This window comes from Dreissena polymorpha, chromosome 6, assembly GCF_020536995.1.
Source record: "Dreissena polymorpha isolate Duluth1 chromosome 6, UMN_Dpol_1.0, whole genome shotgun sequence".
In the NCBI taxonomy this organism is placed as follows: Eukaryota; Metazoa; Mollusca; class Bivalvia; order Myida; family Dreissenidae; genus Dreissena; species Dreissena polymorpha.
Genome location: NC_068360.1, coordinates 66,344,277 through 66,369,561, shown reverse-complemented (window position 1 = coordinate 66,369,561; position 25,285 = coordinate 66,344,277). Strand labels below are relative to the sequence as shown.

General features: G+C 35.0%; 1 protein-coding gene across 3 annotated transcripts in view; it reads left to right on the top strand.

Annotated features, from left to right (window-relative positions):
* Positions 1-261: 261 nt before the first annotated feature.
* LOC127836321 (uncharacterized) overlaps positions 262-25,285 on the top strand; it is a 62,819-nt gene continuing 37,795 nt past the window's right edge. The window contains exons 1-6 of one of the 3 annotated variants that reach the window (XM_052362844.1): positions 263-435; positions 6,755-6,884; positions 12,904-12,981; positions 14,042-14,158; positions 14,524-16,462; positions 17,013-19,590. In XM_052362844.1, coding sequence (XP_052218804.1) covers positions 386-435; positions 6,755-6,884; positions 12,904-12,981; positions 14,042-14,158; positions 14,524-16,462; positions 17,013-17,233 — 2,535 coding nt within the window. In that variant the 5' untranslated portion in view covers positions 263-385 and the 3' untranslated portion in view covers positions 17,234-19,590. Of the gene's footprint in view, positions 436-6,754; positions 6,885-12,528; positions 12,667-12,903; positions 12,982-14,041; positions 14,159-14,523; positions 16,463-17,012; positions 19,591-25,285 lie in introns of those variants that run through there. The other 2 variants (XM_052362845.1, XM_052362846.1) reach the window with 2 other exon arrangements.

The following is a 25,285-nucleotide window of genomic DNA, read 5'->3' as shown; positions in this document are numbered from 1 at the left end:
ATCTCAAGGGCAATATGTGCTTGTTTTCAAAACCATGGATTTCTAAATCTTTTATTGGTGTCTTTTTAAAGTTGAGACTGAGTCCACGAACCAGCAGTTACCTGAATAATTATGCAGGCATGAAACAAACGTTGTATGTTTGATGTAGATAAATGTGACAATATGTAGAGCAAAATATATCATTTATTTTAGCATAATTATATTTACTCTCCTCATTAATTCGAAACACAATTTTGTTAATTTTATCTTTTGCAGTGACAAGCGGCAATTCCACAAACGAGTTACATTGCTAAACATCCAACAGTTCCAAGTCGCTGATGAAATGTTTGAATTTTTAAAAATATAATTTGTATGAACGTCTTTGGGGATTCCTGTGCATGGAACAATGTGTTTATTCCTATTTGTTTTCGGTGTGGCCGCGATTCAAATATCAAGGTACATGTTTGCTTTAATAATATATATTAAAATACCTTAAAGTAAGAGGTTTAAGCTCTCTCACTCTATATAATGCATACTTATACATACTTAAATATTTTATGGACATTATTGGAACCGCTATAAAACTTTAAATCTGTTTTATACAATGATGTTTGAATATGACAGAAAGAGTGTAATTGCTATGGCATAATATTTTCACGAAGCGTTTTCACCTCGAAAGAAGTTTTTGATTGATACTAAATATAAAAGTGTTTCAGGACGTTATAAGTACTCTTATTTTGAAAGATATAACTTCAATTTCTTACGTGTAAAAATTATGATATGATATGTTATATACATTGTATGCTTATGTCTTTGTGTTAGATGTTCTGCTCGTTAATAATATAGTATTAATTAACATATCTCTCTTGTCACCACATTGGATGATTATTGAACAATTGTATTTTAGGTCGGAGGCCTTGCATTATAATGAACCATATGTTATGTTGTTATATTATGTTATAGTTATAAACAAGTGGATTTTTTACACAACCTGCACGTGGCATTGTTAATCTATATTTACGATGATCGCATGTGTCTCACAAAATTAGATGATAAGATTTAATTACTCATCATTTGTATTACCTGCTTCATTTGTATAGCTTATTAATCCAGTATTGAAATATCATTTTTTAAATAGATTACATTGCTAAACATATTCTGGGCAATATTTGTGTCTTATATGTCTGCTGTACTAAAAATGCAAACACGTTGTAGTTTTAATTTATTAAGGTTGGATGTAAACATATAATTTTTTTTCATCTTTTAATCTGTCACCCGAACACTTCCTGTAGTTAAAACGCGTATGAAAAACAAACCTGAGGCATATTGATACTTACACAAAATATTGCATGCTTTTAGTTCATTAAAAGGCACAACTAAAAACGACATGTACTTACAACTACAAATACCTCACTTAAATACCTTTTGAGTCCGAGTCACGTCGGTATTTTGGGAAACGAACATGCTGACCAACTCTCTAGGAGAATCTCATTAGGGTCTACCTTTGAACATACACATAAGCGCACGTGAGCTGATAGCAATCATAACTCAGAAAGCGTATAACGAACAGGACCACCACTGATCAAAACACTTTATTTAGAGGATCATGACGTGTCGACGTACTGCTCTATCTCTAGCACGCCATAAGCAATACAGTGATGACGGGCCGTACGGGAATAACCATAAGCCCACTTGTCTTTTCAATCGCTTACGCACTCAATATATCTCACTATAACAACTACTGAACCAGACAGTGATGACGGGCCGGGCGGGCATACCACCACGCCCATTTGTCTATGTCTTGTTTACGCAATACCTCTGACTAAAACAGCTAAGCAGGGCGCCGGTGACGGGCCGAACGGGAATACCCATAAGCCCATTTGTCTTTACTCTTCTTACACCCCAAGGGTCAGGGCCGGGGACAGGCTGACATAATGCACAACAAACCTATAATCACGTCATACACACTATCTAAAATACTCACACTTTAACGACGGAAGGGCACTCGCTATAAGCATATCGTTAGGCCGAACGAACATCATGCATGAACCTTAATAAAACGTTCTTTGTTTAATTCATCCTTCCTTTATTTACTGCACCGCTCTTTTGTTAATTCCACTCGTCTTTGATTTAGTTTTGCAATCCTCTTTTTTTATCTCGATGCCAAGACATAGTAAGAGTTAGTAAGTCGTGGCCTCGACTTACTAAGTCGAGGCCACGATATAAAAAAACGATAAGAGCAATTTAAACAAAGGGGAGTGAATGTCACCTGTATGCCACCGTACATGTAAGCTGGTCTAGCGGCGAGCACCTGGCGAACTTTCATACCTTCCGCGCGCTTTGGCTCTGATGACGTGACCAACTTAATATTACATACAAATATTGGTTGCAATTTTCTCTTGTATATCGCATGCTTTCTCGTATTTTACTGATTGTTTTGTATGCAGTGCAAGGTATTTGTTAAATGGCTGGCGAGTCAGCAGTATAATTTATAAAAGAAACTGTGCCCACGACGTACGCCTATTTATACACACCCTGCGATTTTCTCATAATAAGAAATAAAGCGAGACTACTTCAACAACATTACATGTCAGAACATAACAGGTTCAATGCCCCTATTGAATTATTGTTTGCATGCCTTGGCCATGTATCAGTGATTCGGTATTGAATTATATGGACGACCAGCCATAATACTAAAGTCAATCCCTTCCTGTAATATAATACCCTATTACTTGGAATTACTGCCTTGGCCATCAAAGATAAACAAAAGCAAGCGCGCTCTCGCTGAAAACTAACATAACTCACGACCTTTGTCTCAAAGAACGAATGAATATCAAAATATTTCCACTCCAAGAAAACAAAGAATTTATATATAAACTGTCTCCCGCTGTACCCCCCAAAACTAGTCATCTCGGTAAGAAAACACAAAACACAGCCCCTCTTCTATTGTCATATATTAACTGCTCTTTTAAAAACTAGTCAGGCGTGAACAACATTAGATACCAGGCAAGACAGAATAACAGCTGATAGTGCCCATGTGATTGTAAAAAGAGACGCAAGCCAAGAGACACAAACCAGCAGAGTTATGTTTAATTATACCATGTGATTGTAAAAAGAAAAGCAAGCCAGCAGAGTAATGTTTAATTGTACCATGTGATTGTAAAAAGAGACGCAAGCCAGCAGAGTAATGTTTAATTGTACCATGTGATTGTAAAACGAGACGCAAGCCAGCAGAGTAATGTTTAATTGTACCATGCGATTGTAAAAAGAGACGCAAGCCAGCATAGTAATGTTTAATTATACCATGTGATTGTAAAAAGGGACGCAAGCCAGCAGAGTAATATTTAATTGTACCATGTGATTGTAAAAAGAGACGCAAGCCAGCAGAGTAATGTTTAATTGTACCATGTGATTGTAAAAACAGACACAAACAAGCATAGTAATGTTTAATTGTACCATGTGATTGTAAAAAGATACGCAAGCCAGCAGAGTAATGTTAAATTGTACCATGTGATTGTAAAAAGAGATGAAAGCCAGCAGAGTAATGTTTAATTGTACCATGTGACTGTAAAAAGAGACGCAAACCAGCAAAGTACATGTAATATTAAATTGTACCATGTGATTGTAAAAAGAGAAGCAAGCCAGCAGAGTTATGTTTAATTGTACCATGTGATTGTAAAAAGAGACGCAAGCCAGCAGAGTAATATTTAATTGTACCATGTGATTGTAAAAAGAGACGCAAGCCAGCAGAGTAATGTTTAATTGTACCATGTGACTGTAAAAAGAGACGCAATCCAGCAGAGTAATGTTTAATTGTACCATGTGATTGTAAAAAGAGACACAGACCAGCAGAGTAATGTTTAATTGTACCATGTGATTGTAAAAGGAGACACAAGCCAGCAGAGTTATATTAAATTGTACCATGTGATTGTAAAAAACAAGCAAGCCAGCAGAGTAATGTTTAATTTACCATGTGATTGTTAAAAGTGACGCAAGCCAGCAGAGTAATGTTTAATTGTACCTTGTGACTGTAAAAAGAGACACAAGCCAGCAGAGTAATGGTTAATTATACTATGTGATTGTAAAAAGAGACGCAAGCAAGCAGAGTAATATTAAATTGTACCATGTGATTGTAAAACGAGATGCAAGCCTGCAGAGTTATGTTTAATTGCACCATGTGATTGTAAAAAGAGACTTAAGTCAGCATAGTAATGTTTAATTTACCATGTGATTGTAAAAAGAGACGCAGGCCAGCAGAGTAATGTTTAATTGTACCATGTGACTGTAAAAAGAGATGAAAGCCAGCAGAGTTATGTTTTATTGTACCATGTGTTTGTAAAAAGAGACGCAAACCAGCAGAGTACATGTAATATTCAATTGTACCATGTGATTGTAAAAAGAGATGCAAGCCAGCAGAGTTATGTTTAATTGCACCATGTGATTGTAAAAAGACACTCAAGCCAGCATAGTTATGTTTAATTGTACCAAGTGATTGTAAAAAGAGACGCAGGCCAGCAGAGTAATGTTATATTGTACCATGTGATTGTAAAAAGAGACGCAAGCCAGCAGAGTAATGTTTAATTGTATGACCATTTAATTTTCTTAGCTAATTGTTTGAGAAAGCATGCAATGATAAACCTACATCTTTGTCTCAACGTGCAAGTATCTATTGCTGTGTTTTCGTTCACTGCTCATATATAAGGTCGTTTGCTTTTGTGTGAATGGGTTTCAATAATGATGTTAATACTAACTTCACTGACTTCCATGTCGTTCGCGACGGAAGCTAAACGGGGTGGCAGTGTAATGGTGTTCTATACCGGGCACCGGGGACGCCTCTAAAATCGGGGCGTTTCCTGTATCGCGCTCGAACCCGCACTTACACCTCTCTTGGGGCAGAAAGCAGAGTAAAAGCACACACAATTCAGTAAATAAAAAAAATAAATAAACCATAGATAATTATAATAATGATGGTGGATTTAATATAAGTCATAATAATGGTGATATGAATAACTAAAAAACAGAAAAAATATTATTATATATACCTTAATCATAAAAAATCATTGGTGGGAATTGGCGAGTGCGGCTCCGGACTTTCATAAAAAACAGTTTGCAAACTCTTGTCATTAGCGTCGAAAGGGTGGATGTGGGATCAATTGATTTGATTATTATCCAAGGCGGGGTGTTTTTGTGGACGGTCCGTTTCTGGCTTGGTCGGCGGGGTTGCGCTTGTGGGGAAACGGCGGATGCTGCGCAATTGGAACTGACAGTATACGAAAATTACTTTCACGAGGGACCTACGCGACCAGCTTGACTACTCCCTCCTTTTTACGCTCCAGACAAACACACAACAGACACATGCAATACATAAAACATAGCCCATACAGCTAACCATAATATCAACTTATTTTGGTTTAATGCAAGTTCATGTTAAGGTCTCATTGGTCACAGTGCACGGGTTTATAAGTATCTGTTTTTGTTTGGCGAATACCCGTGCAGTCGTGGTAGATTAAACCGTCTTTGGTTCAAAATTAAATGTGTTCGCTTGCAAGGTCTCAGAGGCAGGTCAGAACATATAGAAGTTGCGAAGACTCGGCAATGACCTGTAAATAAACGTTGATATACACACATTTCAAGGCACATAGAAACGTCCGATTTTTGTTTATAACACTCAAACCCGTTAAGAAAATAAAAAAATATACACATATAACTTTGTGGTTATTTCGCTACTTAACCACACAGGAGGAAGATAACTCAAGACTGTCTAGTTTTACGTTTCAATATAATTAGAATATTTGATTAACAGATAACTCAAGAGCATCAAACGTCCAGGCTCCAATCTGTAAAATATACAAATACACATATTAAGAACTATGATTAATAATAATTACTATATTATTATTAATATAAATATCCTAGAATTAATAATAACATTTATAATATGTCTTGTTCTAGTGGCTTTACAATTGCACCTGAACCTTAAGCATTATTTTGCAATACAAATAATAACAAACATACAAAGCAACAAACATATATCACATGACAAGAACATTGCATAGTACACAACACACAATTTAATTACCAATTTGTGGAACTGAATGGATTTCACTCGCTTGCTCCTTCTTCCCACGCTTTCTGTGACTGCTGCAAGTTAATAATGCACAAACATTATTAAGTGCATTTATGAGTAATGAGTTAAAACAAGTCAAGATATTAAACTATCAAAAGAAAGAATTGTATCCAATGTGCAACCATTTCAACAACCGCGAAAATATATGACTCAACATTACCAACATGTCAAATCCTTCTTTAAATGCAAATGAAACAGTAACAATGGATTGAATGCAGTTCAATACAATCAAATACAACATACTAACCAGTAGAAGTCCTGATTAACAATGTATGACTCAAAATATTACACGGAGAAAACCTCTGTCTTTGTCCAACAGTTTCCCTCCAAAAACTGACAAAACCATTCCCAATAGTAAGAGAACTGACCACAAGAAATAGGTTACACATAAGTAAAATAGGATTAAAAACCACTCAGGTACACACACAAATGTAGGAAAATTGTATACTTTGACATTTAATTTTACTACTTAACTCAAAAACGTCAAATAAGACAAAGTGGAACAAATATAGTTCAAGAATCTTTGCTTTTGCGCTTAAAAAAGGGTCTCAAAAGACATTTTGATTTGTTTGTGTTAAAACAATTTCGCGAATCAGCTTAAATGCTGCTTGCTATAAATTATCATTGATACATTTTTTTCTGTTTCAGCATTTTTGTAGATGTCAAGCACAGAGTATTGATGACATTGATGAGTCTGCCATACTGTGTTAACCAAGGTAGTTCGTGTGTTTGGGACGTGACGATTCCAGAACAGGACGTCCAAACTGATCATATTAAAGTAAGAAACAGTAGGAATAGTTGAACGCAATTTTCCTCAATATTAATTTATGTTAAAGAGAGTTTTATCATCAATATAAATATATATTACTTAAACATTAACACATACAATAAATCTTGTTTGGAGTATAATACTACCAGATGTCATCGCGAGGCATTTAATTTTGTTGATCGTTCAATAGCCTTAAAAAAGAAGTTGCGTGTTTCTGTTCACCAGATCTTCTCCCTTATTCACACCAGTGATCACGAGGATTGTAATAGTATAATTGAATCGTTGCTACTTTCGAAAGAAAAAAAGTAGTTTTGGCTGAGATGTGACAACTAGCTAATTCGGTATTTAAAGCGTCGGATTGTCTATCCAGAGTTGATGAAAATACAAAAAAATAAACCTATATGTGCGCATAAATTATCTTAATAATATTACATAATGCAACCTTTTGTACGCCGGCTACATTCCATCAATATTTGTTGTTTGATCGGAACTAAGAAAAGAAAAGTCATAACGATATAGCGCATCGTCCAAACCACTCACTCTTCGCCATATTGTTAACATCTTCAAGCATATCCCTTTCGTGCAACTGGATAACATCCGCACAACAATATGATTGGTTCTGAGCATAATTATCTCAAATTTCTGCGACCGTTGCACACAACCTGACGACGGTCGATTAAAAATTGTATTGTCATTTTTAAAGACTTTTTCTATTAATCTATTTTATATTGTTTACTGTTCACCATATATACCTATTTTATTTGTGTACACAGAGCATGTATTAACGTACATTAAGTTAAAACCTGGACAAACTTATAGATACATGTGTGTTAATTGACCTATTTAATGCTATAATTTCCCCCCCCCCCCAAAACTAAAAATAAGCAGGAAAAGCAATGGTGAAAAACACGCAGTGAATTTCTATGCGCGTCGAGTTCTTTCTCACGTATGAAGTATACGGTGCATATACCACGTGACTTTTTCGGATCGGTGTTGGGAGAATAAAGCGCGACCCAGTTAAGATTTTTCAGAATCTATTTTTAAATATTTCACCATTTTAATGGGATACAGTAGAGAGCCTGCTCATTCGTAAGTGTTTTCTATAGGTATCATGATCATTTAATCAAATGAGTATTTGTTTCAGTAAAGTGCATCCGCGCGTTGGAACGGTTAGAAAAATGTCGGATCAGTGTGGGGACTTCATATTAAAAACGCGCGGTTGCACTCTACTGAAAAATTATTATTTGTTTAAAAAGATCATGATACCTACAGAAAACTCTAACGACAACGAAAAAGCACTCGCCAAGGCTCGTGCTTTTTGTTTTCTAAACCTCGCATGATAAACCTGATCTATAATCAACACTTACCTATTATTCTCTATATCTCACGCAAGGAAACCACAAATAAGCTGTGGCTTATCTGGTTATGACTTAATCTTTAAAGTATTTACCTCTTCATCGGTCATTGGCTCTCATTCAATGAGAATAAACTACTTGAATTTTTGGCAATACTTCAGTTAGTATTTATACTTACAACTTAATGTATTGTAATTAAAATGTTATGTGCATGTGGTAGTACAGTAATTATGTTTTTCCATAATGTAATTTAATGCAATTACATGAAATAATGTTTTCTTACACACACTAAGGTGCAAAGATTTATGTAAAGCTGTAGACACATATTATCCGCCTTTTATCAGCGTAAATGGCTTATGTTCAGTTCGTACTGAGTGTTTTTCAAAGCTGACTTTTCAAAATTATTTTCAAAATCACTGCGATCAATCTAAGTTAAAGATGTATAAACGTAATTTATGTGGTAAACGACTTTAACTCGACATATACGCGTCAACTTTACAATATTCTTGTTTGAAAAGAAAGAGTTAAAATATTATTTTGCCTATTTGACCATACTCTCAAAAGATATTCATTCACACAGTTTGTTTTATTGGAAAGAAAATCAAAATTACAGCAGAGAAACAGCATTCATGCTCCTTTTTGGTTACACTTATCATAACATGCCTGATCTAGAATAAAAGTTTCTGCTTAACATATATGAATACCCATATTGCATTTACCGTTGATTTTATTTCGGTGACTGCACAAACATGCGTTCGCTTTCATATATTATAGCACAAAGATTCATTGTAACATACACATTTAAACTGCTATTTCATAGCAATCAAGTTTTTGCAAATCATAGCATAATTACTGGATCTGTGTAAGTTGTTCGTTTTTATGCTATATAATTACTATATAAAACGCCAGATGTATGATAAATTTTTGCGTTCGAAATTAAATATTTTACAGTCATAGACTTGTTCCAATGCAAAGTTTCGCAATCAGAAATCCAATTAAAAGCTTATTATAATAGACGACTCTTAACTGATTTCAAATAAAATAAGAAATGTGAAAATTACTCCACACTAGTCATTTATCTGAATACTTCAGTACGGATACCCAGACGTAAATTGTCAGAAGTCTTTGTTCAATTATTGTCCTCTTGTTTGTAAATAAAGAATTCCTCATATGGCCTGGCAAAATTAATATATTTATGGCTCATGTATATGTCATGGCCTTGAATTAATGCTACCCTATATAAAAAAAACATGCTATATTCACCAATTTTCAATGAACAAGGTTTCAATACAAGTGTTGGGTGTTGGATGAATGGTCCGTTAGCAGAACATATGACAATCACAATAATATGTATATAACACCATTTTAAGTAATGCCTTATAATCAAAATGTATAATCGCATGAACACGGCCAATCTATAGTGTAGCAAAACAAACAGAACCAGCCAATACGCGTTAACACAGTCAAATTTAAGTTCAATTATGTTTAATGATATGTTTTCATGGCTACCACTATATTTGAAAATATTGTTTTGGCAAATAAGTCCAAATTCAAGAAAAACACATACAATAACCGTTTGCGTATCAGACAATACATTGTTTTACAATATTTAATTATAAATATCTCTATATATATATTTTTATAAGAATGTTTTTTATAACACATGTCGTATTAATGACGTGCAGCATTTGTACGAATATACATGTTTGAAAACGATATATGAGAATTCCAAAGGTGTTTCTCTACGAAGATAAGATTTTTCGAGCCACGTAGTATTATAAGCACACATAGTTTTATAGTAATACTCAATTTAATAAGAATAATCAAATAATACGTTTTTTTATCAATGCTTAGTTACTATACGAACCCCTTCAAAGACTCGAGATCATGCACACGGAATGCTTTTATTGATACATCATTAGTATATCAGTATATTTAATCACACACTACAAACAACAAAAGTCACTGCAAATAAACAGGAGCCATCAGTCGCAAATACGCTAGAGAATTTACCTTGTGTTGGGAAAGGCTTATACGCTATTATGAATACTGAATCATGTATACCACAACCATGCAAATATTAACAAGTTTAACCCCTATGACGTAACTTTTGGCAAAAGTACATATACGCCAACAGCTAAAAATAGATATCACCGCGGTGACAAAATTGTCACTGCGGTGATACTTAGTCTGACCCAAAGAGTTTGATAAGAGCTAAATCAAACTGACCAATGAAATAACGTCTTGCAAAACGGCAAATCGGCGAATATTTTATTTGAAGCTGTATTCGTTGTAACATAATAATTGTCACTTGATGTTTATATAATTATAACTTCATAAAGAATTAATAATCAATGGGACAATTTCAAAAATTTTCCGTTGCCTAAACGTCTGTGCGTGTTTTTACAACCGAATAAGTGTCATAAAACCGGGTATACCGTGCAGCCAGTGGACCGTTAAACAAGCGATAACAGATTAATAGCACACGTCTTTAACAATTGATTACCTATGATCTAATTGCGATAAAGCAGATGATATGCCAATAAGTGTAATTTAACAAATAAAATGTACGATTCACTAACCATTTATTTACTCAAACCGATAAGTGTGACAAACAGCTGGCGATCTCTATAAAACTAATAAAAGTTGCTGGTTAACTAAGAATAAATGTATATCAACTTATCTTACCAAGTATTTATTTAGTATTTTGTTTTTTGTTTTAAAGATCCATGTATGAGTAATTATACATTTGTAGACATTTGTAGACCACACTCGTCAACAAAATAAAGGTTCACTTGATTTTGATATTTGAGGGTCGGTTTGTTACGGGGAAAATGATTGGTTGAAAACTGACCCAAACAAATTAATGTAACAACAGGCATAAAAATATACCAACAGTCATAGTTTGTCACCGCGGTGATATCTATTTTTAGCTGTTTTGGCGTATTTGTACTTTGTACTTTTGACCCAAAAGGTACGGCATAAACATGAACATAATATAGATCTTTACAACATGTTTACAACATGAGAAGTAAGCCCACATCCGCATTTTACTTTATTATTGAACTCGCGTAAAAGTAATGCGTGGGATCCCATTCATGCGTCACTGGTATGTTGTAACTAAAATAGTGCAGCATGGGTTATATATTTCGACTTGAATGTCATTCTTTTGAGAACATATTTACGGAATACCGTAAGGGCCAGCGTGGTTACACATAAAAATCCAGAAGGCGACAATGCAATAGTGCGATAGTACGATGGCGACAATGCGATAGTACGGTGGCGACAATGTAATAGTACGATGGCGACCAAGCGACAGTAAGATAACGACAATACGACAGTGCGACAATACGATGGCGACAGTGCGAATGTACGATGACGACAATGCGATAATACGATGACGACAGTACGACAACGCGAAATTACGATGGCGACAATGCGATAGTCATATCGTACTGTCGCCATTGTATCATCGCATTGTCGCCATGGTACTATCGCGTTCTCGTACTGTCGTCATCGTATTGTCGCATTGTCGTCATTTGTCTATCGTCATCGTACTGTCGCATTGTCATCTATCGCCTGCCGGTACACATGCGAACATCGTATTTTTCCTAGATGTAGCCACTTAAAAAAATACTTTACAGTTCGGCATACCTAAAATCAATACCCATTATATAACTTAATCAGAATTTTATGTCATTATAACTGTAACTTCTTTCAAAGTACATCTTTATAAAGTCATATATTTTGTTTTGCAATAAAAATAGTTTGTGTACCGGCAGGCGATAGTCGAAAATGCGATAAACAGATGGCGACAATGCGACAATGCGATAGTGCGAGTATGCGATGACGACAGTGCGACAATACGATGGCGACAGTGCGACAGTATGATGGCGACAATGCGACAGTACGATGACGACAATGCGACTGTGCGACAATACGTTGGCGGCAGTGCGAAAGTACGATGGCGACAATGCGATAATACGATGACGACAGTACGATGACTATCGCATTGTAGCCATCGTACTGTCGCTTTGTCGATTTGACGCCATCGTACTATCGCAATGTCGACATCGTACTATCGCATTGTCGCCATCGTACTATCACACTATCGCATTGTCGCCCTCAGGATTTTAATGTGTAACAACGATGGCACTACCGGTATTCCGTACAATTACGCAAAGGAAATTACCTAGTTTTGGGATAGGCTTATACGCTATCATGAATACCAAACCATATATTTATCACACCCACATGCAAATATTAACCAGTTTAACCGCTACATATATATAAGTAGTGTTTACATGAACATTATATAGAACTTAACAAAATGTTTAAAATGTTTAAGACATGAGAAGTAAGACCGCGACCGCTTTTTTACTTCATTAATGAGCTCACATAACATTAAAGCGCGGGGTCCCATTCATTCGTCGCCGGTATGTTGTAATTGAAATAGATCATGTTGCAGCATTAAGTTTGACTAGGTGCAGCATGAGTTATATATTTTGAAATGAATGCCATGCTATTGAGAACATATTTCAATACAGTATATCAGATCGATAATTAGTACATATATCAATACAATATCGCGGGAGGTAATACTGTTTAAGTATAATGGTTTATGTTGTCTATTCATATTCTACAAGTGTTATACAATGTAATCGTACCGGCAGGAAAACTGGCGAATAGACGAACCGATGATTGGTTTACATTATCTAAGGATAAACGTGAATAAAGCCTACGGCAGAAAAGTAAGTAATGATTCTTATTGTTATTTTCTTGAAATTATCTTAGTAAATCTCCGGAGAAAACAAAAATGACACAATTTCAATATTAAATAGATTTTAATTTTTATACACGCAATGGTCATCAGAGAGATAGTATAAAAATACGAGCATTTAAACTCAAAACAAACAAAACAATTGACAAAAAAGCTGCAAAAACAAGTGTAGTCCTTATTGGTCCGAGCCAGTGTCTGTCTGTCTGTCTGTCTGTCTGTCTGTCTGTCAGTTGGTCGGTCGGTCGGTCGGTCGGTCGGTCGGTCGGTCGGTCTGTCTGTCTGTCTGTCTGTCTGTCTGTCTGTCTGTCTGTCTGTCTGTCTGTCTGTCTGTCTGTCTGTCTGTCTGTCTGTCTGTCTGTCTGTCTGTCCGTCCGTATGTCCGTCCGTCCGTTCCGTCCGTCCGTCCGTCCGTCCGTCCGTCCGTCCGTCTGTCTGTCTGTCTGTCTGTCTGTCTGTCTGTCTGTCTGTCTGTCTGTCTGTCTGTCTGTCTGTCTGTCTGTCTGTCTGTCTGTCTGTCTGTCTGTCTGTCTGTCTGTCTGTCTGTTTGTCTGTCTGTCTGTCTGTCTGTCTGTCCGTCCGTCCGTCCGTCCGTCCGTCCGTCCGCCCGTCCGTCCGTCTGTATGTATGTTTTTATGTCTGTATGTCTGTCTATCATTGATTATTGGCCAGTGCTGGTACACTTACATGTATATTGATAATAAGTGAAGTTATAGTAATACCTCTGCTAGTGCAGCACTCTGATAGAGGATATAGTAATACCCTTGAGTATTATATACTAAGTTATGCAAAAATCAAAATGGAGTGTAAATTTCATGCTTGAATTCAATTTATCAACATTAAGCAAGTTATATATGAACTATTCCGTTTGAATTTCCTGTATTACAATTAAAAAGGACGTAACTAATTTCATAAGTCAAAATTACATGCAATACGCACGAGCAGTCCATCCTCACACATTAATATACAGTTGATGAGCAGTGAACATAGGAATTCCGTTATTGTTTTTTTATTATGTTTGTTGTTGCTTTCAGAGGTTTGCAACATTTATATTTGGATTAATAATCTTACACGACTCTTGTGAACCACACGTGACGAGTTCCTGGATAGGAAGTTATAGATATTCAAAAGATGATTTTGAACGCGAAGAGGTAAGAACGATTTTGTATTAAGATTACAAAAATGTTAATTTCACACAGGGATTGTACGATTTTCTCTATTACAATGTCAGACAATAGTCTTATATTGTTACAATATATCATTATATAGTCATAATGTTAATTGTAAACGTAAGGTATGTTCAAACATACTATTCACGTTTCATGTATATCCATGAACCGCTTTGCAATATATACTGTTTATGCAATCAGTATAATTGTAATAACTAAATCAGAATAATTATGATTTTATATTACACAGGTCATAATTTTGTCAAAAAAATTATAACCTGTATTTCAAAACTGAATGGAAAACATTGTAATAAAAACCATACATTTTAATTTTTATTTATTGTTAGTTTCAGAAAACTACCTACGATGCCTCGAGTACGGAACATGTTTCTCAGAAACACATGCCGAGAATACCCGATGATAAGGTTGATAGCCACTGGAGTGTTGTCGATTTTGCATTACATAACGTAACAAAATTGCCGTCGCGTTCAATAGATCTTGTCAGCTTTATTCAACAAGCAAATGAAACACGAAGCAAAAAGCAAACCACAGTCTTAGCAGATAAAGGCTTATGCATGTCTGCATGTCTTCAACGGGCATACAAGACATTAATTGATGCAAGAGCTTACACCTGCAAAACACTATTGAAAGTTTTACACATATATGTACCACCCATATGTGCATTAACCGTCCCTTTGAAACGTCTTTCATGTGAGGAATTCTATTTATGTCCTCATTACAAACGTCACGATTATAGGTTTGAACCCAGACAGAATCTACAATTCCGCATGATGATAACTTTTCCAAATGTAATCGATGTTTCAACGGCATTATCGTGCATTATAAATGAGTGGAGAATTATTTTCAAACGAAAACTGCATGAATATACAGTGCGAAACGCCAGTGGAGCACTTACATCAACACTTTGTCATAGAGATGAAGTAAAACTGTTTAACCGAACAGAAACATCAAACAGACGTTTTAAGACAAACAATGCAATATTTTCACATACATTTCTTAATTCTTTGACTCGAATGTTGCAGTTTGCTTGTTGCACATACGATCGTCCCGCTGTGCCAGACCGAACAGCTGATATTTATATTTATCATATACGTCTTAGCATACTTGTATATGTAATTTATCTACGTTGTACATGCATATGTTTATGTGTACAGGTTTTAACTTTGTTACAATTAAATATCCACCGATTGTCACGACCAAAGCAAACAAATCATGGGATTACTGTTTGCATGTGCGATACTGAAATCCCAATTAAGTTCTCGATTGAGTCTTCTAGTTCAACTAAAATTCAACCATTGTATGCATGGAACAAACAAGGCTCCTTCATCAAAGCAACTTCATGTAAAACATTCTCTCAAAAAGATAACCCTGAAGATACCTGCAAAAAAGATGTCGATTGTTGCTTTGAAGAAAAAAATAAGCATACTGAAAACGATTTTCTTGCTACTATGTTACGTCGAAATACCTGGCTATTAAGCCATAAAAAAATGTATGGATTGCCAACACCAATCTGGGTATTTCCATTGATTAGCCCGGTGATTACGATCATCAACCGCCTGGCAGAAGGAAGCAGCGTGCATCCCAAAGAGAGTATGCGTCATGAACTTCTTCGCCTGTGTACATTTAGAACTTACCCAACGCACGGGAAACCGTCGTGTCTAAGGCTTGCTAAGGCCGGTTTCTATTACGCTAGTCAAGGTGATGAGGTTATCTGCTATTGCTGTGCCAAACGTATCAGTAACTGGAACGAAAGGGACGATCCGTTGCGCGCTCACAGACTTGTGTCCCCTGGCTGCCCTTTCCTGTTACGCAACTCTGAAGTCAACGAACCAGTCACAGACGACAGCAGCGAAAGTTCAAACCCTCGTCTTAATAGGATTTTACAATCACTGGATGATTCAGATGAGCCACCCGACAGACGGGGAACAGAGAATGTTTCTGCAGCAATACCGGACGTTTCATCTTTATCTGCTACAACAAGTTCTCGCACTACCGAGCATGCTACTAATGTACAGAATGGTGTAAGTGGGTATTCGGGCGAATGTAGATCGGGTCCTTTCACACATGAATTGACTGCCACTACTAATCGGACTGTTGGTGAATCTCAATTAACAAGTGCACCTGTCCCACCAGCCAGAAGTTCCATCCCTGCGGGAAGTTTTGCATGTAGCAGTGCGACAGAGGCATCTATCGCTACGCCGAACGCTAGACGTGAAATGGCGATGCCTATGAAAGCAGAAGGACGACAGCTACAGGGAGCCTCTAGTAAGTGCTTGAATAAATGATTTACTTAAATTGAATGTTCCTCTTTTTGGTAATATAGTTGTTGGTTTTAAAAATGTGTTCGTATTATTTGTAAATTATGACAAATATTTGACGTCATAAACTGCAAAGAAAAGATAAATGATATTATTAGTATGGTGTATAAGTGGGTTTTAACGTACGATTTAGTAAAAAAAAAACAGAATAAAGATTAAATACGTTTTCACTTTTACCCTCTAAATACTCAGATACGAATTTAAACGTGCTTGCTGTCACTTAGAAAATAAAATCCAAGACCTTTCTTGCTAGGTATAAGTTTTAAAGCATTTATTTCTAACCCTAAGATACTGATGAGCAGCAAACGACATAAAACCTTTACAGACTGCTATTTACTCGCAGGCTATTGTGGTTTTTGGCTCGTTGCATATAGCCATTTTCATTTTGCTTCTTAGCGAGAAGGTTGAAAAATTGTAGTATTAGTATAGATTGTATGTAGAAAAGATGTTAGAATATTTTCCCTTATATCACAATCGTTGTCTTTTCTATTATGTAGACAATCGTTCGGATGAAACACGAGAGAAACTCCTCAGTGAAAACCGCGCACTTAAAGCGCAGTCGAAATGTCTTCGCTGCCGTAGAAACGACGTTTGTATCGCGTTCCTGCCGTGCGGTCACCTGGTTTCCTGTGAGGCGTGCAGCACCGATCCCAGTGCCCGGAAGTGCTTCTCATGCGACGCAGCCGTGAAAGCCAGGATCAAGGCGTTTATTGCTTGATTTGTTCATATATTTGAACATCAAGACAAGAGGTAGACAAATCTCACGCGATACCATTCACCATTTAAGATAAAGTATTAACCAGTATATTTTGATATCTGTGTTAGTACAAAATTCAATGTCCGAACGTCTGATAAACGTCAAACGCTTACTTATTTATCTCTTTCTTAAGCGTTATTCAAAACAATGTCATTAGCTATTTTAGTTCACTTGATCTATTTCGCTTTTCAAATATATAATACGTTTTGACATGTGTAATATACATGCGTAAACCCGTTGGTCCAAATATTTCAAACAAATTACCAAAATCTTAAATCAGAACTGAACTAAAGACACAAATTATGCTTGCTTTAATACTTTAGTTTGATTTTAAAGCTTAAACATTAAGGCATTAATATCTACCAGATAACACATTAAACGAGTACAGTTCAATCAACTCTGCGGGAAAATACACAACAGTATGGTATTTCAAGCATAAAATGTATTTTTTTTATTTTTTAGAATCTATGATTGATTAAATAGTATGTACATTTGAACTTTCTTTCGAAATAATCGGTATAAGTAGTTGATAAATAACGTATCTTTAAACGATGTGCTTTTAAAATATATGTTAAAAAGACCAAATGTTTTTAAACAAATTTAAAGCAAATGGCATACATTTGTTGGTACAGCGAAGCAAACCAATCACGAATTACCATTTGACAATATGGTTATATATCTCGGTACATATAAAGAAGTTGCTATGTATCGGTATGTGAATTAGTGAAATTCTTACTCCCACAATAGTCTTCATGTAAGTCGATTGTTGTATAAAGCACAGTTACGTGTTATTATAAATATATTTAAAGTATTAACTACTCCTTAATATATGTTTATCCGCTCAAATCGTGTGCGTTCACGGCTTATAACTTGCATAAGAAATACGACACGTTTAAAGTATTTCAAAATTCTCTATTTCAGTTGTAATCATATTTTAATATGTATGCATGTAGAACTTACATCCCGTTAAACCGTGTGACATTATCTGATAAGAAATAAGCACATGTTAATCAGTGCGTGAGATACTACTACTTCATTCATATTGACTTATTGGGACACGTACGCAAAGATCAGATTATTGATTTCAAATGTTCATATGTTGTTAGTTTAAATAACTTGATTGCTTCTAAAACATAAATAAATTCGCTTGGGATGCAAACTGTTGAACACAAATGTCAGTAGGTTGTGTTTTATTCAGTATTATATTCAGTTGATACAGATTATGAAAATACTGTATTTCTTTAATGGCATAATCAATTTGATACTAGCGTGTTCACTTCAATGTCAAATGCTCCTGGCAACAAAGCAGGTCTGCGAGACATACTGGTTACTTTTCTAAGAAAAAATGGAATCAACTGTTGACGAAAATGCAAATGTATAAAAGCTGTTCGATCGGTTGTTAGCACAAATGTCTTATATTAAAGCCCACTTATTTTACGTATGGACTTATTGTAAGTGATTTGTTGATTGATGTATCGATATTTTTTTGTTTGCTGATTCTATATACAATCGTGTATTAAAATCGTTTGTTAGCTCACTCGCATGTGAATATTGTTCTAATATTTTGCAATAAATAGTCTTTCGTTTTTTTATGTTTACTGAAATGGTTGTATTCTTCATCAGTGGCTTTATACGTTTAAATATTGTTTATGTACTTAACTGTTTGTTTGTATTATTGTGATGTCAATTATTAAAGAAATGTTCTTGCAATTCGATGTTATTACGACACAGTTACTTTTATTACTTTTATGGCATAATATATGATATGTACACATAATAGTTTGACAATGTTAAAATTACATCGCAAAAGTGCGCCATTTTCAGAAATTTGCGTCTGTCAATAAATACATAAATATTTAAAATCAAGATTGACTCCCATAAAGGTAATAATAATACCTTTGGTTATCATAAGTAAAACATAATAAAAGAGGTGATTACTATTCCCAAATTTCTCATTTAATTATGTTGATGATTTATATTACCTTCCGCAGAGCGACTATTTGACGTTTGTCTTGGACTGGACGCATAGGGGTTGAATTGTTGCATCCAATATGACATCCATACGCTTGTTTTTTTTCCAATCACGTTGGATAAAATTATGTTTTGGACAATAGTTCATATAGTTTGTATCTTTAATTTATAATATTTTTCTTTTTCCTTGAATTATTGCTGTGCACTTTGGATATACTATTATAGGTTAAATTAATTTGTTAGGTCCATATTTATATGTAAAGCTGCTGTAAATGTAAAAATTGTAAAATAAAGAATTATAAAATAAGACTCTCTTTGAAATGAGGATTAAAATTTAGTTCAGATGGTAGGGTTCATTATCCACCATGAGAAAGATATTTGAACTCGGTTTACAAATATATTTCCTTCAAGTTACACTGTTAATAGACATGGGTTAGGTTTAAACACTAGTAAAAAAGTCGTGCCCCTTCCAACCTTACTGTCTACTATCCACAGGGGGTCACCTGTTGTACGTTAAGACTCGATTATCACCGTCGCAAGAATCTCTTTAGTGCGATATGCTCTCTTTTTGGCAGATATTTTAAGCGTCTGGGTAACATTAAGCGTCTGTCCTGTACACTAAATAAGCGTCTGGATGATCTCGAATCTTGTTTTAATGTTAAGTATACCAATTAACACTGTATTGTCAGATGTAATAAACATGGGAACATGATTAAGGAGACTTTTCTTGCGGTATATAATACATGTACAGCGTATCACTGCATTGTCTTCATAAAAATTAAGCGAAAGGCAACAACACTGGATCGATGTTTTGGTCTATCCAACAAACCAAAAAACACAGAGTCTGATTCTGAACCAAAGTTGTCGAGTCTAAGGTAAGAATTTATTTTAAAAAAATGTATTATAATGCGTTTATTGCGCTAAGTTTATTCAGTATGTTTTATGTATAACTCTAAAATATTGAAATAAAGGAACAAAAAGATTGAGCGTAAATTTATTAACAAATTTCTTTATGCTAATAGTACAATAAATAAAGCCCATACACTTATATACATTGTATGCCTGTTCCGCTCTGTATACACCTTGTAGATATTAATTTCGTTAAAATTGAATTTTATCAAACTTTTTGTGCACTTTTTTCAGCTTTTGCATTTTTAGCTAATAACATTCGATTTTATCACGCTCTGATAAAATATGGTAATTGAAAAATATTATTATTGATCAGACCAACAGTATTAATGTATATTTTGAAATAAAATGTTTGCATAGTTAATTCAACTGAATTTTACATTTCTATATACTCACCTCTTTCTATTTTCAGAACTCGTCATGAAGATGACTGTTAGAGTCCACCTACCAGCTCAAATGTGGTTCAATTTAGCTGCCAGACCCCTACCATTTGGAGCCAGTGTATTTGTTACTTGTTGTACTGTTGAATGTCAATTACAATTTTAAATAAAAATTAAACATCTTTAACAGACAGCGTTTTATTTTTACTTGTTTATGTTGAAATCACCTATATTAAGTGTAAACGTATTGATATATATAAAATAACAGGTTAATGTTCCATCGTTTTGTAATATATCGGGCGAAGCTTAGAATAATATAACGGCGAGGCTTGCCGAGCCGTTATTTTTTAATTCGTGCCGAGCCTGATATGTTACAAAACGATGGGACAGTAACCTGTTTTTCCATTTATCATACCACACTTTCTTTATATTTAAAATGTACGCTGATTTTGCTGATTCGGCTTTTACACGTTGACACACATGTAGCAACGGCGTTCGAAAGGACGACACGAAAAATCGCTTATTTTTAACATCGTATGGAGAAAAAAAGTTGTTTGCACTACGAATTAGAAGAGTACACCCGTTTTAATTATAAACATCTTGAATTGGAGATCAGGAATGGACTGCAGCGACAAATTTAATCGAAAAATACACTTCACCGAATAGTTTGGATACGCCATTTTGGAGATGTGTATTGAAATTGACATTTTGATGATGGTGTCAATATTGATATAAGCGTGTTAAATCGTTTCTTTAAATAGTTGAGGATTAGCATACAGTTATCATTTGTCTTGACTTTCTGTGCAACACTTGCGAGTGCAATGACTTTATCGATATTTAAGATGTATTGTCTCATTGATGACGTCATTTACCTTCCGTATTGCGGGCTGTGGTGATTTTATTAAAAATAAACGTTTTTGTTATTTATGACTTTAAACTAGAATAAAATATGTACGTTTTTGGTATCAAATTGTTTGTTTTGTTGAACCTGATTCATGTTGATAGAAATAGTTGACTTTATTGCAAATTCCACGTAACTCCAAACATTGGCTGATATAAGAACTTCCTGTTGACTATGATATAAAAAAATATATCAGGCAGCGTTATATCAGGCAGATATCAATGCGGTGGTATGATAAATGCCGCCGCCGTCCTCCCCCCGCATTTGTTTTATGGAACAAATTGTGTGCCCCCCCCCCCCCCACCCAGTTATGTCCTCTCTGGACCGGCCCTGCACTCCTTATCCTTTTGTGTTCAGGCGAAGGTTTTAAGACAAGCCATACATTTGATTAATTTATTTGACCATAATGAAGGGTGATTATAGAATAATTCATGAAGCATTTTTAAAATGACATACTCTCAAAACAGTAAAAATAGTAGTTTGTATTTATGTTCTATTAAATAATTTAGTATCAGAAGGTGTTGTTTTCGTTGATGAGTTTTGCATTTTTGTTCAATCACTTAAAACGTGGAACAAAAAATAAAAGTTCTGTAAAAGCATCAAACTAGGATATACTATGGAAAACCGCGTTAATAACAGTACACAATAAAACTCGTGAAACTATGAAAGAAGAAAAATTCTTGTTCGTGTAACTTAACACCAACCATAAACATACAGTGATCAATACAGGGACCACCGCCTTGGAACGGTCAATGCATAGCAGTTTGGGGGTTAAACCGGTTCGAGGCCTCACTTTAACAGAACTATTGCCTAAATTGATAAATCGCCAAATGAATTTTGTTTCTTAACAATATAAACATTTCATCTGGATTTTTTAAAATACATTTCTTACTGTATCTGTACTGTTTATTACTGCGATATTGCCACGTACAATATGTATCTTAATAACAAAGTTCATGTTAGACATAATACACAATGAAGAAAGTCTACTTTCAACCAATAAGATCGTTTAAAGGAAAGGGAACGAAGGGAAGCAATGTAAAAATGACAACAAGTAAAATTAGACTTTTTTGTGCGCTACGTGTTATGTGAGGAGGGCAGAATTTTATCTTTCCTGTTATTTTAAAAGTAGGGCGCAGTTTCCGAATATACCTTTTCAAATGAATAGTTGACCATAGAAAGTACAAAAGAAGTCTACTAATGGTAAAACCTCGTCAGATGTAAGTAGTGCATATCAACGATAAACACGGACTGCAAATGTAAACAGTTAAGAAAGCTTTCAAATCCGAAAATTGCGTCGCTCGCTGTTGATGATACGTACGTACCTTTACCCTCACCACCAACGAACCGAAATAGCAATAAAATACAACATGTGCAAATGACCAACAAAACAATTCAGCACTGTGATAACGCCAGTAACGATCAATTATTAAATAATAGGGCGATTAGCCAGTAAATCAACATTAGGGGAGTCGTTGAGATTAAACAAAATCATTAAGCGGTTGCCAGCATAGATAACTATTGGTGGTTGGTGGGGGTTATGATAATTGCTCCATTACAGTCGCGGAACAAGTGAGCATGGAAGCAATGCCGTTGAACTCCCCATTCAAAGTGTTTGTGATGATTGCTCAGCCTGATTGTTCTGAGTCACGCTTCCATCAAATGATCGTATTGTCGATATGATGTGATTACTAGTATTCGACTAAATATAATATAAAAAACAATTAAACTCCATAAATTATATCAGGGGAGTTTTTCCAGTTATATCCACTGTTTTATCACCTCGTGCCACACACAGCTCGCGTTCATCAGTACGTTCCAAGACAGAGCGGTGGCGCACAATTTTACTGTAGTCATTGTAAAAGCGCATTTCGCCAGTACGCCTAAACTTTCAGTGAAGTCCTTCAAAATCATCCACTTTAACAACAACGTGGGCACTGACAGGTAACTAATACTGGTATACGATCCGTTACCGCAAGCCACTCTACTAATGAACCATGTTCTTCCGCTTATGCTAACACTTAAATGTGAACGGTGGCGATATTAAATTATAAATCATTATGCAACATTTTCACAAATTGCAAATTTGTGAAGCAACGGCATTACATCGAAGCATTGTCAATAGGTTTTAACATCCTACCATAAGTAAGATGTTTTGAAATTGTTTGATGATAACATAGATCAAATTAAAGGTCTCATACTTTCAAGGGTGCTTGTACTTAGTGGAATCAGCTGTAAGTAATGTGTTTAAGTAGTAAAGCGACTTATTTGAGAAAAAGTTATGAAAATGACGCCTGCCTTCCTTCCGAAGCGCGATATATTTCATATTAGCTGTGGAAGGCTAGAAAGTTTTCTACTTTAAATAGGCTAACAACGGCGACAAATGCTTTATCTATGGAAGCGTATATGGTACACCTGATGCTGTGATTATGTCAACATTCTATGACGGCATGATATGAAAAAGGTGTCATGGCATACAAAACGTACACTACCCATATGAAGCTGAGATCAACATGACGGGAAATACATATCAATAGGCGTTGTTATAATTTAGAAAGGTGGAAATACTTAACGACACTATTACCATAAACGTGTTTACTTATAAGGACAAAACTATAATACCAGTGCACAGGTGGTTAGCGTGTGACTATAATATGAATTAGTGAAAACATCATTTTTTATGATAAATAATATAATAATAACGAAAAATCAACTTTTCTGAAAAAAATCACTATCAAATATATTATTATATAACAAGGTATCCAACTCAAAATCACCCGAAAACAGGGTGCATCGCTTTGAACAGCCATAACTTCATTAATTGTGAAGCAATTTCCATCAACTTGGTCTTATTCAACGCCGAAATGAATTTCCTTTCTGGAAATTTACATTTCCTGTAATATGTCTACAAATGCTGGGTCAAATTTTAAGAAATAACACGATACACAACTCGCGTGACCTACTTTTAGGAGGCACGATTTAATTCGCTATTTAAATGCCTACAATCACATTATAAGTGTTAAAGATTGCATAAACACATGCGGCCGCCATTTTTCTGAACTGTCGTGTAAACATCCGGGTATGAAGAACAGGAGGATATTAAAGAAGTGTTGTCTCAAATAAAAAGCATGAATAATGCCGAGGGCCACAATGATAAGTTGAATCGAAATTAGTGTACTCAAGCTTACAACCTACTGTTAATTGCTTATTTATTTATTTTACAAATTATCATATTTTGTTTTGACACTAGTAGAAAGTTAGCAGTTTTAATGCCAATCTACATGTTTCGTAATTCCAAATAACATAAAAATCATGTCGGTGCCCCTTTGTTTACTATCATTTTTCACATAGTATATGTAAATATTATTTGCACATACATTTAAAAAATTGTTTATGCACAGATAGTAGTCTGCACAGATAGTTTGTTTTTTCAGACTTGTACATGGTACATCGTCTAAAACACAAGAAATAGTTTACAAAATGACAACGTGAATTTTACACACTAACAACATTTCATTTCAACAATGGTGCATAAGAAATACATTACAGCAATGGTTATTGAATAAACATACAGTTTATAAACAGTAAGAAAGAAGTTAGTATTATTCATGTAACAATAGTTAATTAGAGTCGGTTTATTAATGACTGCCAATAGGCAGTGGAGATGAACAATTACACAACATTGTTATAAAAGGCAGAACGTACACCTAATGCTTCTTTTATAAATGAAGATAATTTAATAAGTTCAATTCTATTTACACTTTTCAATAACTGTATATATTTAAACACTGATGGTCGTATACGATATTTCTTATATATATACTTTTTTTCTTAAATCGGAAAAGCAAGGAC